Source organism: Betta splendens, chromosome 4, assembly GCF_900634795.4.
Source record: "Betta splendens chromosome 4, fBetSpl5.4, whole genome shotgun sequence".
Classification (NCBI taxonomy): Eukaryota; Metazoa; Chordata; class Actinopteri; order Anabantiformes; family Osphronemidae; genus Betta; species Betta splendens.
This window is the reverse complement of record NC_040884.2, coordinates 6,991,825-7,004,366: the sequence shown is the minus strand read 5'-3', so window position 1 is coordinate 7,004,366 and position 12,542 is coordinate 6,991,825. Positions and strand designations below refer to the sequence as shown.

At 41.5% G+C, this 12,542-nt stretch overlaps 2 protein-coding genes across 4 annotated transcripts in view; one reads left to right on the top strand and one right to left on the bottom strand.

Moving 5' to 3' along the window:
• Window positions 1-3,857, bottom strand: part of elavl4 (ELAV like neuron-specific RNA binding protein 4) — a 63,779-nt gene extending 59,922 nt beyond the window's left edge. Inside the window, exon 1 of one of the 3 annotated variants that reach the window (XM_055508200.1) lies at window positions 3,727-3,857. In XM_055508200.1, the coding sequence (XP_055364175.1) occupies window positions 3,727-3,771 (45 nt within the window). In that variant the 5' untranslated portion in view covers window positions 3,772-3,857. Of the gene's footprint in view, window positions 1-318; window positions 909-3,726 lie in introns of those variants that run through there. The other 2 variants (XM_055508203.1, XM_055508199.1) reach the window with 2 other exon arrangements.
• Window positions 3,813-12,542, top strand: part of agbl4 (AGBL carboxypeptidase 4) — a 226,899-nt gene continuing 218,169 nt past the window's right edge. Inside the window, exons 1-2 of the mRNA XM_029145963.3 lie at window positions 3,813-3,960; window positions 4,967-5,089. Coding sequence (XP_029001796.1) covers window positions 3,915-3,960; window positions 4,967-5,089 — 169 coding nt within the window. The 5' untranslated portion in view covers window positions 3,813-3,914. The remainder of the gene's footprint in view (window positions 3,961-4,966; window positions 5,090-12,542) is intronic.

The window sequence follows — 12,542 nt, the reverse complement described above, 5'->3', positions numbered from 1 at the left end:
GGCTCTCACACAGATACATGTGTGAGCACACACACACACACACACACACACACACACACACACACACACACACACACACACACACACACACCTGCAGCATGTGCACACCCACATGTGAAGCCTGAGCACCGGCTCCACACAGACCCACAACCCGGGACGAGCGCCGCCGTCCCCCTTCTCCCGCCGCCTCCCCCACGCCGTCCCCCATCGCCCGCTCGCTCCGCTCCGAGCACACGCGACGACACACATGACAGAATGGTTGGCAGCAGACAGACACAGGTGAGGGGTGGAGGAAGAAGCGAATCCAAGTCTCTTTACCTCATTGCTCAACAAAGCGGCGTTGAGTGTTCGGCTTATTTCGAACATGTTCAGATTTGGTGTTTGGTTTCTCTCGCTTCGTTCTGTCCTCTCTATTCGCAGGTTCTCTTCAGTTCTTTGCTTCCCCCTTGTTCTTTGCTACAGTTGGGAGTCAGTCCCGGCAACGCCAAAAAGAAAGAAAGAAAAAATGAAATCAACTAAAAAAAAAAAAACACGATCCTATTTAATTTTCAGATTTTGGAGTGGGGATTTTCAGTCCTCTGTGTTTTCTCCCTCTCTCTCTCTCTCTCTCTCTCGCTCTCGCTCTCTCTCTCTCGCCCCTGTCTGTTGATGCACCTCTGCTGGCTGTGGCTGCACTGGTGGCGTTTTTGCCCAGGGTCTCCGCACACGTCTGAGGAGTCAATGCGCTGGTTTTTTTTTAATCTCCCAAGAGTCAGCACATTAAAACAGGCAGTCAGGCAGTCAGGCAGGCAGTCGCTGGGTCGGGCTGGCTGGCTCCCTTATCTGTCCCCCGCACACTGGCACACACAATACGCTCCGATCCTCACACTGCTCGCTAGCAGATTAGCCTGTCCCAAAACATAGCACTTAGTTTAAACTCCCCTCCCTTTTGCTCGCTCGCCCGCTCGCTCTCTCTCCTTGGCTCTCCCTCCCACTCTCGCTCTGCCTCTCTCTCTGCATCACTTTCTCTCCACCCCCCCCACCCCCATTTTCTCACACACTGATGCAGCTACAGTTCACTCCGCCACCACAAGGTGGGAAGACTGTTCTAGCAACATCCCTTCCTCTCGTTGCCACTCCTATCTTTGAGATTTTTCTCTCTTCTCCTCATCATGTGAGTCTATAACTCATGGTGCTACATAACGATGGAGCGCTTGTGCTCGGTAATCATATCAAACATGCAGCTGGGATGAATTAATTGTTAATTGCTTCTATTTTCTAATTACAATTTTAGAAATGGGAAAGGGGCAACAAAGACACCCAGAAAAAGAAATCATTCAGCACTTTATGAACAAGTAATGAAACGAGGAAAAAAAAAACGTGTTAAGGTTATGAAGAACCGACCACAGGGTGGAAATGAAGGGTACCTCCGCTAGCGAGGGAAAACGAGGGTAGGGCTCATGTGAGTATCAAGGTCAGGTGCGTGTCCTCGTCCCCAGCAGGGCGTGGCACCGAGATGACGAAGCAGCTGATCACGGGCACGGCAGGAGATCCCGGAGACGGGAAAAACAAGCAATAAAAAAGAGCAGATATGAGCTAAGACCGTGATTCATTAGATTCCTGTTCGGTCGATAACAGAAACTTTAGAGTAATGACTCACACTGGTCTATCTGCATCTAGGAAGAATGTGCAGGTGTTTATGAAATATATACGTATAAAAAAAAGCTCAAACACTCATCCTTGTAAGAGTCAGGGAAACGTTGACAGGAGCATCGTTTTGGCTAATGCTAATTTCGGCGGCGTCTCACTTGTAGCGCCATCACTGTGGCGCGGGATTCATTCCCAGCGCTCTGAATGTGCTTTTTGCCGTCTGGGATCAGAGCAGGGAGAGTGGCCAGTTAATAGCAGCCTATTGACACTGGGCCATCTGTTCAGATGGACAGTGTCCAGCACGGTGGAGAGAGGGAGGGAGAAACGGAGCGAGTGACGGGAAAAAGGGTGGCTGATGATAATCTGGCGACAGAAGGGTAGAAAGCAGAGGAAGTGCGAGGAAAGTGTTTAATGAATAGAAAATATGCAGAGACTCACACGCTGGATGCGCACATAATATTGTTATAAATGAGCACATTTTTGCCTGTTTTGCCTGTCTCCAGCAGCAGGATGTGTGAAGGTATCATAAGCAATGTCAATGTGTTATGGCGCCGTATTGTGCTGTCCTGGCTTCACTTCCATTTAACGCTTGCTCCTCAGAAAAAAGGGCTGCGAGCCACATCCCCGTGCTGTAAAGCTGGCGGTCTCTGGGGACGGCTGGTCTGGTGAAGCCCTGGGGGGAGCTGTCACTTGAATCATCCAGAGTGAGGGCTGATTTCTCAGTCAGCTGTCTCTCAAGCCTTCCTCTCTGACCCAGACCCACTCCTCTGAGTCCTCTGATTCCTGTCACCATAGTGATTCTCTGTGTACTGCCGGCTGCTCCCTGCGTCGCCCACTAAACCCCCCACCTTGCCTCTTACAAGCACCCGACCCGATTCCCTCCCACTTGTGCCTCGTGTTTTGGTTTTTGCATGACTTCCTCCTTCACCGACGATGAACGTGATGTGTGGATGCCCTTAGCTGACCACAGTAAAAAGGGTTTCCCTGTACTTCCTCAAATACAAATACCAAAGCATAGATTTTCTTCAGCAGCGAACACATACACACGCATTGAGCTTTAGGCGAGAAACATAAACGTGTCTGCCTTTGTCCTTTGTGATGCTGTGATGGTGTAATGTGCCACTAGCAATCCCCACAATAGCCACATTTTTTATATACTGTAAACTCGATAGAGGTTAGAATTCCTTGTTATTGATTTTCTGAGACTATCATGTTGCTTGTACTAATACATCTCTGTACTTAGTCAGAAAGTTTTTATTTTTATTTATTATATCTAAAAAAATGAATGTTTTTATTTGAAATAAATAAGGTCATTACAGAATTTACAATTGTTATATTTCATGATCAAATGTGAGTTTTGGTTCTGTTTTTATATTATTCATCCCAAATGGCAAGTCGTCCAAATTTGTTAAAAAAAAAAAATCTCTATTATCTTCTATTCTAGTAACCCTCCTGAAAATGAAAGATTGCGCGACCATAGAGCTCTTTAATCGGCATAGTGTAAAAGAAATGACATAGCACGGAGGACAGCTATTCAATTTTCAATTTTAACGAAATATTACACAGCAGCTCTGTGTTCTCTTCCTGTCAGCTGAGAAATAATCAGTCCGACCTATCCACTCAGCAGCCTGTTGATGGTTGCCATCAAATACCGGGCACACACAGAAAGAAAAATCATTGCCCTCTCCCTGGTCTTATTCATTTGGTCTTGTTACACGCAGCTTATAACCTGAAAATTAGCAGCAGCCTGTATGCTTCCTGCTCCAGGAGTTATGTGGCTGCTCATTTGATGTATTTAATCAGGTGCAGCCTTTGTAATGGGAAAGGAATAGGGCTAGGCTTGATTGGCCTTGATGACGTCTATGCTCCGATTGTCTTAGAAACCACCAGCTTTAATCAATCTGCGGGATAATTTGGATGTCAGGCTGCTGCATGTAATGATTTTTGAAAACATTAAAACACTGGTAATGCTGCAACAAAATAAGTTACATGCAGTGATCTGAATTTGAAAGAAAAGTTTTTCCTCAGGCGATGTTAAAGTCTTAAGGAACTAATTGCGGGTGTGACGTAATCAGACTTACTGAGTCAAACATATACCTGCGTGCACGGTAAATCGTGTGTTTGAGTCCAGCTGTATTCCATCCTCCGCTTTGCTACAGCCCCATCGGACGTAAAGTGGCGCGTGCAGCGGTGCAGCGACGTCTCGACGGCGCCTCTGCCTCCTCCACCTGCTCCGTTGCCGTGGCAACACGCACGGAGCGTCGGCTCGGCTGCTCTGTAACAGAATGGAGAGGAAGATGGAGGAGAGCACTGTTAGAGACGTCGAGACCGGTGTGTAAACATGAGCTTCGTCCGGCTTCCTCGTCACTGCAACACGAGCAAACGGAGGCGCACGGTGTCACGCCGCCACACACACATAATGGTCACGTTTCGGGCTCGCTGCGTACCTTTATGTTGATGCTAACGCGCAGTGCGCTAACCTTCCTGCTAGCACTCAGGAGGATGTAAACAAGACTCCTTTCAGCGGCGTGTTGGGAGCTAGCCGCGCTTCTAGAGATGGCAGCAACATATATGAGTAGTCGAACGGTATGCAGACAAATTACGTCACAGAAAGGTGTCACCGCCGACACGTTAGCGTGCCGGACGCGTCTTTAAAGACGAGGAGTACTAAAGTGAAGGAGCGGTGTAGTGGCGTTGAGTGTCTGCTAGCTAGCTACTGTACATCATCTGAATTAGCCGTGTTAGCTCCGCCGGTGGACTGATGTGTAGCTAATTAGCTGCAGTAGCTGGAGGTATTTGATTACGTGTCTCGTAGATAACCTGCTCTGCGTCCGTTAGCCTTTTAAAATGAAGGAGATACCAACCTATTGTAGGCACCGCTGTATTGGAAATGCTCAGGACGCTGCTTAACATTAAAATGAACGGACACTCGTTTCAATAGAATCACATTTGGTAACGTCTGACAAATTACAAATACTCATCTAACGTATGCATCGGACTCGGTTAATATTTTTGCAAGTGAAACACCAGTTACACAACAAAAGCTCAATGCAACACCATTAAGTGTTAATAGCTATTTTTTGCCATAAAAATTAAGAACACGTGTTTTCATGGTGTACTGCGTTTAAGCCACAAGGTGCATAAACGCAAACAGTGGGTCATGGCAGCACTTACATACGTCAGCAATCTATAATTAGACTCATTAGGATGTGTGTCACACTTTATATTTATACATCATTTACAATATACTGTACAGACTTCACTGTTTTTATAAACATTCATAAGGTGATCTGATTTTATGCTGCATCTTTGAGTAATTGAGCCTGGTCTTTTTCAGGGAGTGAAACTGGAGCAGAGGACGCTTTGGTGGGGAATGTGAACAAACTGACGGTGAGCCCACCAGGATACTCAGGAGCTCCTCGAAGAGGACATCTCGTTTTTGATGCTTGCTTTGAGAGTGGTGAGTAGTAAACTGACTATGTTGAAATAGTAATAGTAAAAAAATGAATGGTAATCTGGTATATTATGTTTATTGACTGCTCTCCGTCTTAGCTGTCAAAACTGCCAATACATTAACGTTTTTATAATGCGACATAAACCTGACTACGTAAAATCACTACCAGCATATTCAAATGTCTCAGCATTTGGTGTTGCAACAAATTGAGCCTGTTGAGCTGAGTGGGATGTGATTTACAGTGTTTTGACAATAGTATCATCATAGGAAAGTTCTTATAAAGATTTATACACAAGTGGTGTGTCTTAAAATCGTTAGTATCGTAATTAATTTAAGTCAGTGCAGGAAACATTTTCTTGCAGCATGGTTTTGCTATTTCTCTCACCACTGCGAGACCTACAGTAGTCTGATGACAAGCAAATTGTTACACACAGCGATGAGCTAACAGACAGTACTCTGTCTGTATATTGAGGGGTCAATACGTTGTAGAGTACAACCAACCAACCAAGTGCAGTTGTGAAACAAGCAAAAGAATATTTTACATTAAGTGTATTCAATAAACAGGTAATTCACTTTTTGATATACACTTGAATGAAGTTAATATGCTCTCAAGTCCCTTTGTTGATGGCCTATGTTTTCCACTTCTTCCAACTGCTGAATGACACGACAGTGAAAGTGGAGAACTGTCTTACTGTTGACAAGGTCAGCTGGTTCGACCCACACACAGGCGTACACTTGAGCACACAAGTAGGCAGAGTAAATCAGTGATTCAGCAGGGCTCTCTGAGACTGGATCTCCGTGTTGGAGATTAGGTTCAGATGGTTCTCAGATTTCATATTTTCACAGACCAGCCCATTATAGGTTCTGTAGACTGAGATGAGCTGTTTATTTCTGGTGGGGGGTCATTGTCAGAGATGTTCTTTAAAGGAGTTCTTTACTATTACAATATGATGTTTCTAAGAGAATTGATTTACAAAGAGTTTGAAGTCAGCTTAAAGAAAAACGAGGGGCGTGCTGTACGCTGTACAGGTTTTGTACATAGTGGGCAAGAGGTATGTGAAAATGAATGCTTAAATATAGTATTTATGCCTACAGATCTAAATTTATTTCTGTATGAATCAGTGTGATGATTGGCCTTTCTATAAATTCATCTATTTCCCAAATGATATGGCCAGAGGAGCTCAGACATTGATTAATGGGTGCTAAGCTCCTACGCTGAGATCAGCTAACATACCAGTGTCTCTGCCTCCGGATGCATCTCCTGAATGATTTATGGAATTGATATTAATCTCTTTCCAGTAAATGCATTACTAAAGTTAGATTGGGGGATGAATTGATGTTTGCCAGCTACTGTAATGTCAAATGAAAGTCTTGATGCTGGTTCATTCAAACATGGTGTCTTTTCTTTAAAGTTAGCTTTGATATTAGTTATAAATGCCTCTTCAAGGAGTTATTATCTTCTAATGCAAAAAGTATTTTCTGAATATTGAATAATCTGTTCACATAAATCACTTTTTACTCCACCCAAATAATCAGCATCTTAGATTTGCTGTAGTTAGATTTTAGAATTAAAAAATTTTTTTTTTAGAATTTGTCTAGCTTGTCTTCCTGTTCTTTCCCAACCTAATGTTGAATACCAGTGTAGGATGTGTTCAGCCAATCAGAAGTTGTATGTGCTGGGCTAATTGGAGATGGTCAAACAGTATTAAGCAGAAGCAGAGCACAAGGTTCCCAAACTTTGACGCAGCAGTATACTGGATGAGCGAAGCTTATAAAATAGACTGCTGTTTTCATACATCTGATATCTTTGATATCAATGACAGGAAGGAAATTGGAGACTAGTGTGTAAGGACCTGCCACATGTACAGCGTGGTGCGCAGGCATTAAAATTTCTCAAAGCTACTGAAATGGTTTTTCATGACAGCCTATGTCGATTTTATTTCTCTCGAAACAGATTGAATAGGTGAAACATGGTATTTCAAACAGACACTTTCATTTGAGATTTATGCACACCTATAACTCAGCGAGGTTCTGTGCCTGGCCCACGTGAAGTACAGGTTTTATTTTGTGGCGTTAGCATAGCACTGAATAAAATCTAATTGGTTTATTAAAATAGACACTGGTTATGTGAGCTGTTTGCCAAAGGTATAAAACCTCATTTACATTTAGATGAGGCTTAATTCACTTTGTTGTCAGCCCTATGCTGATCAAGTCAGTGATAGATTTACATACAGTAGGTGTCCCTGGTACAGAGTCATTATAAACCATTAAAAGCCTTTCTCAACATTCTGCTTAGAGATACCTTACAGAATGATGATTACCTCAAGTATACAGTGGAACTTTATAGTGAAATTATGACTTTATACTTCTACTACTTATACTTTACGGGTAACCTTAGTGATTGCTTTTGTTGACTGTGTTAAGTGCTATAGGCACATTTTCTATTAAGATCATCCTTTTATGTAAGACATCACAGAACCACAGTAGACAATAGAAAATGTGTTCATCTATAAACATTAAGTCTTGGCCCATTGTTGTGCATTGTATCAAGAGGCAGAGATTCGTGAAAGTGATAACAGAAGCCTAATTGTTTTTCAGAGTGAAATCCAAATGACATTCTTATCTTGTCTTGTCACATTTGTTTCGTCACACACTTCATCTGTTGACATTTTAGCTAAGTCCCAAGTTCTTTTGTGAATGCATTCTCACAGTGTAGCTGTCTATAGAACCATCTGTCTCTACAAAGGATGACACTGACAGTATGGGCATATTGTTTTACTGTACCTCTGGGCCGTAGACCAGATGTAATTAAGCACTCATTGATTAGTCAGACTGCCGTCTGCTGACAATGACTTGCATGGCCGGTGAAATTCCCCAGGGGTGACAAGTGTTTAATGAGGTCCATTGATAAGCAAAACTCATAGACTTATCTAGCTTACAATCAATTCACTCAATACCATCCGCCTTATGTGGTAGACTGCACCTAGTGCTATTGATGTCAGTTACGACCCACATAGTCAAGGCTTTTTCACACTGAGATCACTGGGATCTAAATATTTTTGTTTGTCTGACTTATTAACTCGACATGTTGCATTTTTCACAGCCTGTTAAACTAAGACAATGTATTGGGGACAGATACAACAATGCACTGAATGAGAGATGTGCTCAATGGACACAATAATAGATCTGGCTGTACATTGTGTACTAATCACTGATGTGCTAAATGAGACTTTTTCTAAGTACTGTATGGCTACTACATCTGATTTTTTTAAATATTTTTTTAATATCTATGGAGTTGCTCCATAGATATTAAACCACCTCACCTCTGATAATTGAAAAAGAAATATTTTTTCTATTTATGTTTTGCCCTTTGCCTTCCATTTTTCTTTCTTGTTCCTGATCCCCCATCACATTGCTGTAACTGTACTTAATCTATCCAGCCATATCTTACCCCAGAAATTGTCATGTTGAGGTTGCACAGATTCACTAAAGAATGACCGATTGGAGTCAAAGCCAAAAATATATTTTCTTTTAGGACACCAATGGAGAGATGGAAACAAAGAGCAAACGAGAGACTGCTGCAAAAGGAAATGCAGTAAGGAAGTACAAGTGGAACAGTGTACTACAAACACCGGCAGTGGGTGGATAGTGGTTTGGTGATGGTAGAGCGAGAACACACTCAAGCTGTCAGAAGATATTTATAAACTCTGGAGTGCCCCATGAATCAGGATAGTTGAGTTTTCATTGATTAAAGAAGAGGGAAGCGTTTTTACAATCAAGCCAAATTCTGAGAATGAGTGTCCTGGAGCACAGCTTTCCACCCTCTCTCACTGATAAAACAACTCAGAGGGAGAGGCAGCGCTACAAAAACTGTATGTCTCTAATTTAGTTCGAAGTTTTGGGGAATAATCTTGTGTTGTTTTGTATCATGCATTGCTTAGTCATATGACCTTCTGATTTTCTTTTCAGCGTTTTGTGTTTTTCATATACGTAGCTCACCAACTAAATTGCTGCGACTCTTATGGGCTTTCCAAAAGAAGATCCATTCGTCTGAGTGGGAGGGAGCACTCCTGACATCTGATGTATTGAGAGGCACTCACAGTCTCTCTGTCTCTCTTACATGTCCTTGGCAGCAGAGAAGCTTCACTGCTCAAATCACTAAATGGCCTCCACTGTTTTCCCTTTTAGCAGTTTTCCCTCCTCTCTCTTTCTTTTAAGTCAGGGGCAGAGTATGGAGATAGATTTTAGTTGTCTGCTGGCTGTTGTCAACACCATTGCTTTTGATTTATGCTATTTATTGGCCATTTGTGTCTATAAGATATTGCTTTTTATTATTATTGTTTTTTTTATCGTCACGTACTGTCTCTTGACAGTTTCCCTTTTATATAAAACCATGTCGTGTGAGTTGGGGTGACTTATATTGACCCTAAGGGAAGGTTCCAGGGTGTTACCAGAATTTCTGTTTTGAGAAACCTATTGAATGTATAATAACCTTTTTACTCCACAAAATTTTTGTTGTTTCTTCGCTACCCTAATTTCCCTAACTGAGCTGAACAAACACTCCCAAGGTGGTCAATTGGAGAATTATATTAACTACAGATTGCTTCATGGGGGCTCAACCGAGTGTTCTGCCATGGGAGGTGAAAAATGATATCAGTAAGATTGCATGAAATGCAGAGCATATAAAAGTGAGCGATAATCCTGTCTGACATTCAGGCCTGTTGCATATAGTGACGTCTAATCACAAAGTCAAAACACTGGCTCAGTTGCGCTGGTTGGAGATGCTTCCTCTGCCAGGAAGTACTACAAACAACCCCGGTGTTTTGTAAGTTAATTGTTGATGGCTCTGATAGGAGCTATATGTGGGAGACCCAGCCAGCCCCTCACCGTCTCAAAATGTCAGCAAATGCTAGAAGCAGCAAGCTGTTTTGGAAATTTTGAGTAACAAAAGGATTTGATTATCAACTGTATGCATGGTGTGGCTGTGAGATTTGGAAAGGTTGACAGGAGTCTGTTCAGATACTGGATCATATTGAAAAAATAGCCAATGTATTAAAAGAAGTGGCATATGGTAGTTATTTCATTGGCATTGAAAGATGTGGTGTGACACTAATGGGTTTAACTTTGTTTTTAGCTATAGGCTATTTTCTGTTCTAAATGTGATCTGGAACGTCACTATTCACTGGCTCAGGGCCTGCCTCTAGCGTCATGATACAAGTGTGCCGTAAGTGAATATTACTGCATCCATATTTCTGAATTGCAAAACTGGTGCTCATGCACAAGGCTCCAGTGATTCATCCAGTAATTCATTTCCAAGCAATTCCTGACGCCATAAACACAGTTTCTGAGCAGACGTCTCATTTTTCATCCTAGGCAAGACTGTACAGTTTGGGAAAATAGCAAGGATTTGTAATGCTTTACTAGTTCATGTTTTTCAAGCGGTCCGTGTTTATTCTGCTGATTTATTTAGAAAACCTCTCTCTGAAATGAGCTTCATTGATGTGCCAGGGTTTGTTTGATAACACAAATTCATGTGTAGGATATGCATATACAGGGATGAGCGAAATACTGACAGGAGCAGAATTTTGATAGAATACATTTTGGTCTGAAGCCAAGCAGCTATCTAGTAGGTCTAGTGCTCCAAGTAAACACTATTGAAATTCACTCCTTGGGGGCATAAGTCTTTATTGGATTTCTTCTGTAGACATTTCAAACAGCTCATATTATTTAACATGTTTCAATGTGCTCTAGTTTTAAGACTAAGTAGTATGTATTGTGTTTTTATAGGCACTAGTTTAGTATCATTTGGATATAATATAGTTTTCTCATATTTTGCAAAAGGCGCTTTTTACACCTGAAATCAGGTTATATACAGTACAATAGTTAGTATTAGGTTTATACAGTAGTGAATAGTGTCTATGATAGAGTATACAATGAACTACATTAAAGAAGTTCCTGTTCTGCAGGAGTGGAGGTTGTTCATTCCAAAACAATTCTCCTTTATTTTTCTGATAAATTATGTTATAATTGTAATATACTATAATTGTATACTATAATTACAATACTATAATTGTAATTATATGTCTATATATATATACACACACACACACACACACACACACAAACACACACACGTACTGTATGTATACATACATGTATATACATACATGTATAAATATATATATATATATATATATATATATATATATATATATATATATATATATATATATATATTATATATATATATATATATATATATATATATATCTATATATATATATATATATATATATCTATATATATATATATATATATATATATATATAGCTGGACTGAACTGCTGAGGCAAGTGAACAAATCATGCTAAACAAAGTGCATCACAGATTTTCTTTGAGGGCAGCAGAACCGCAGGAGCTGTACCTCGTGTCCAGTTTGGGGTGATTTGTTTTTGTCTTCAATGGTGAATGGTAAAAAACACTGTTTTGGTTTGAAAAATGCACCATGTTTTATTGTTGATGTATTTTTGCATTGACCAGTGTGGTCCTTTGTACCTTGTTCTTTTTGTCTTGCTGACCTATAGGTTATTAGCCCGTGACTTCTTGCCTCCCTTGTTTCACTTCTTTTCTTGCATTGCCTCCCTGTGTTCCTGAACTCATTACAGCGCAATCAGCCCCAGGCGTTGAAGTGTGCACCCAGAGGGAGCAATAACTGTAAATAAACAGGACTGCAGGCTCTCCGATAACATGTTACCAAGATGATAACATCCCTTCTTAGCAGGCCTGTTGACCTTCTCCTCGCCTTAGGCTGACCAAGGACTCCTCAGCTCCCTGAGCTTTTATCTCCAAACTCTCCTTCACCACTGCATCTGCTGAAAAGATTATTGCTGATGAAGTGAGAAAGAAGGGACTTTCACCAGGAGAATATAGAGACAAAGAAAGGTGAAGGACAGCGGTGAAGACACAGAAGGGTACAGTACAATAAACAAAAGTTGACTAGTGAGGGATGGCATTGCCCAAATCTTTAAAAATATATTATGTAACTAGCTAACCCCCATTTAAGGCTTGATAAAACAGACGTGAAGGCTCCAGTTTCTCATGGCTCACTTCCCCAACACTAATGCAGAGCGTTTGACAGTAGCATGTTCAGAGCTGTGGAGCTAAAGCACTGTCTGGATGAGATTGATAATACAATTAAACCACTCCCAGTATGAATGTATCACTATGACCCATTACTACACCAGCCGCTTCAGATGGAGCATACCAGTCTTGCTCTAGGGCGTTTTGCAGCAAAAAAGTACAATTATAATAGGCTAGCTTGAAAATGTGCTCTCTTTAGAATGTGCAGGCAGCCCGGTACATCATCAGATATGTGCGAGCTGCCTGCACATATCTCACTGCTGTCCTCAGGCCCAGCTTTCTTCATCTATATTGAAACGAGGAGCTCACTGGAGCATAGA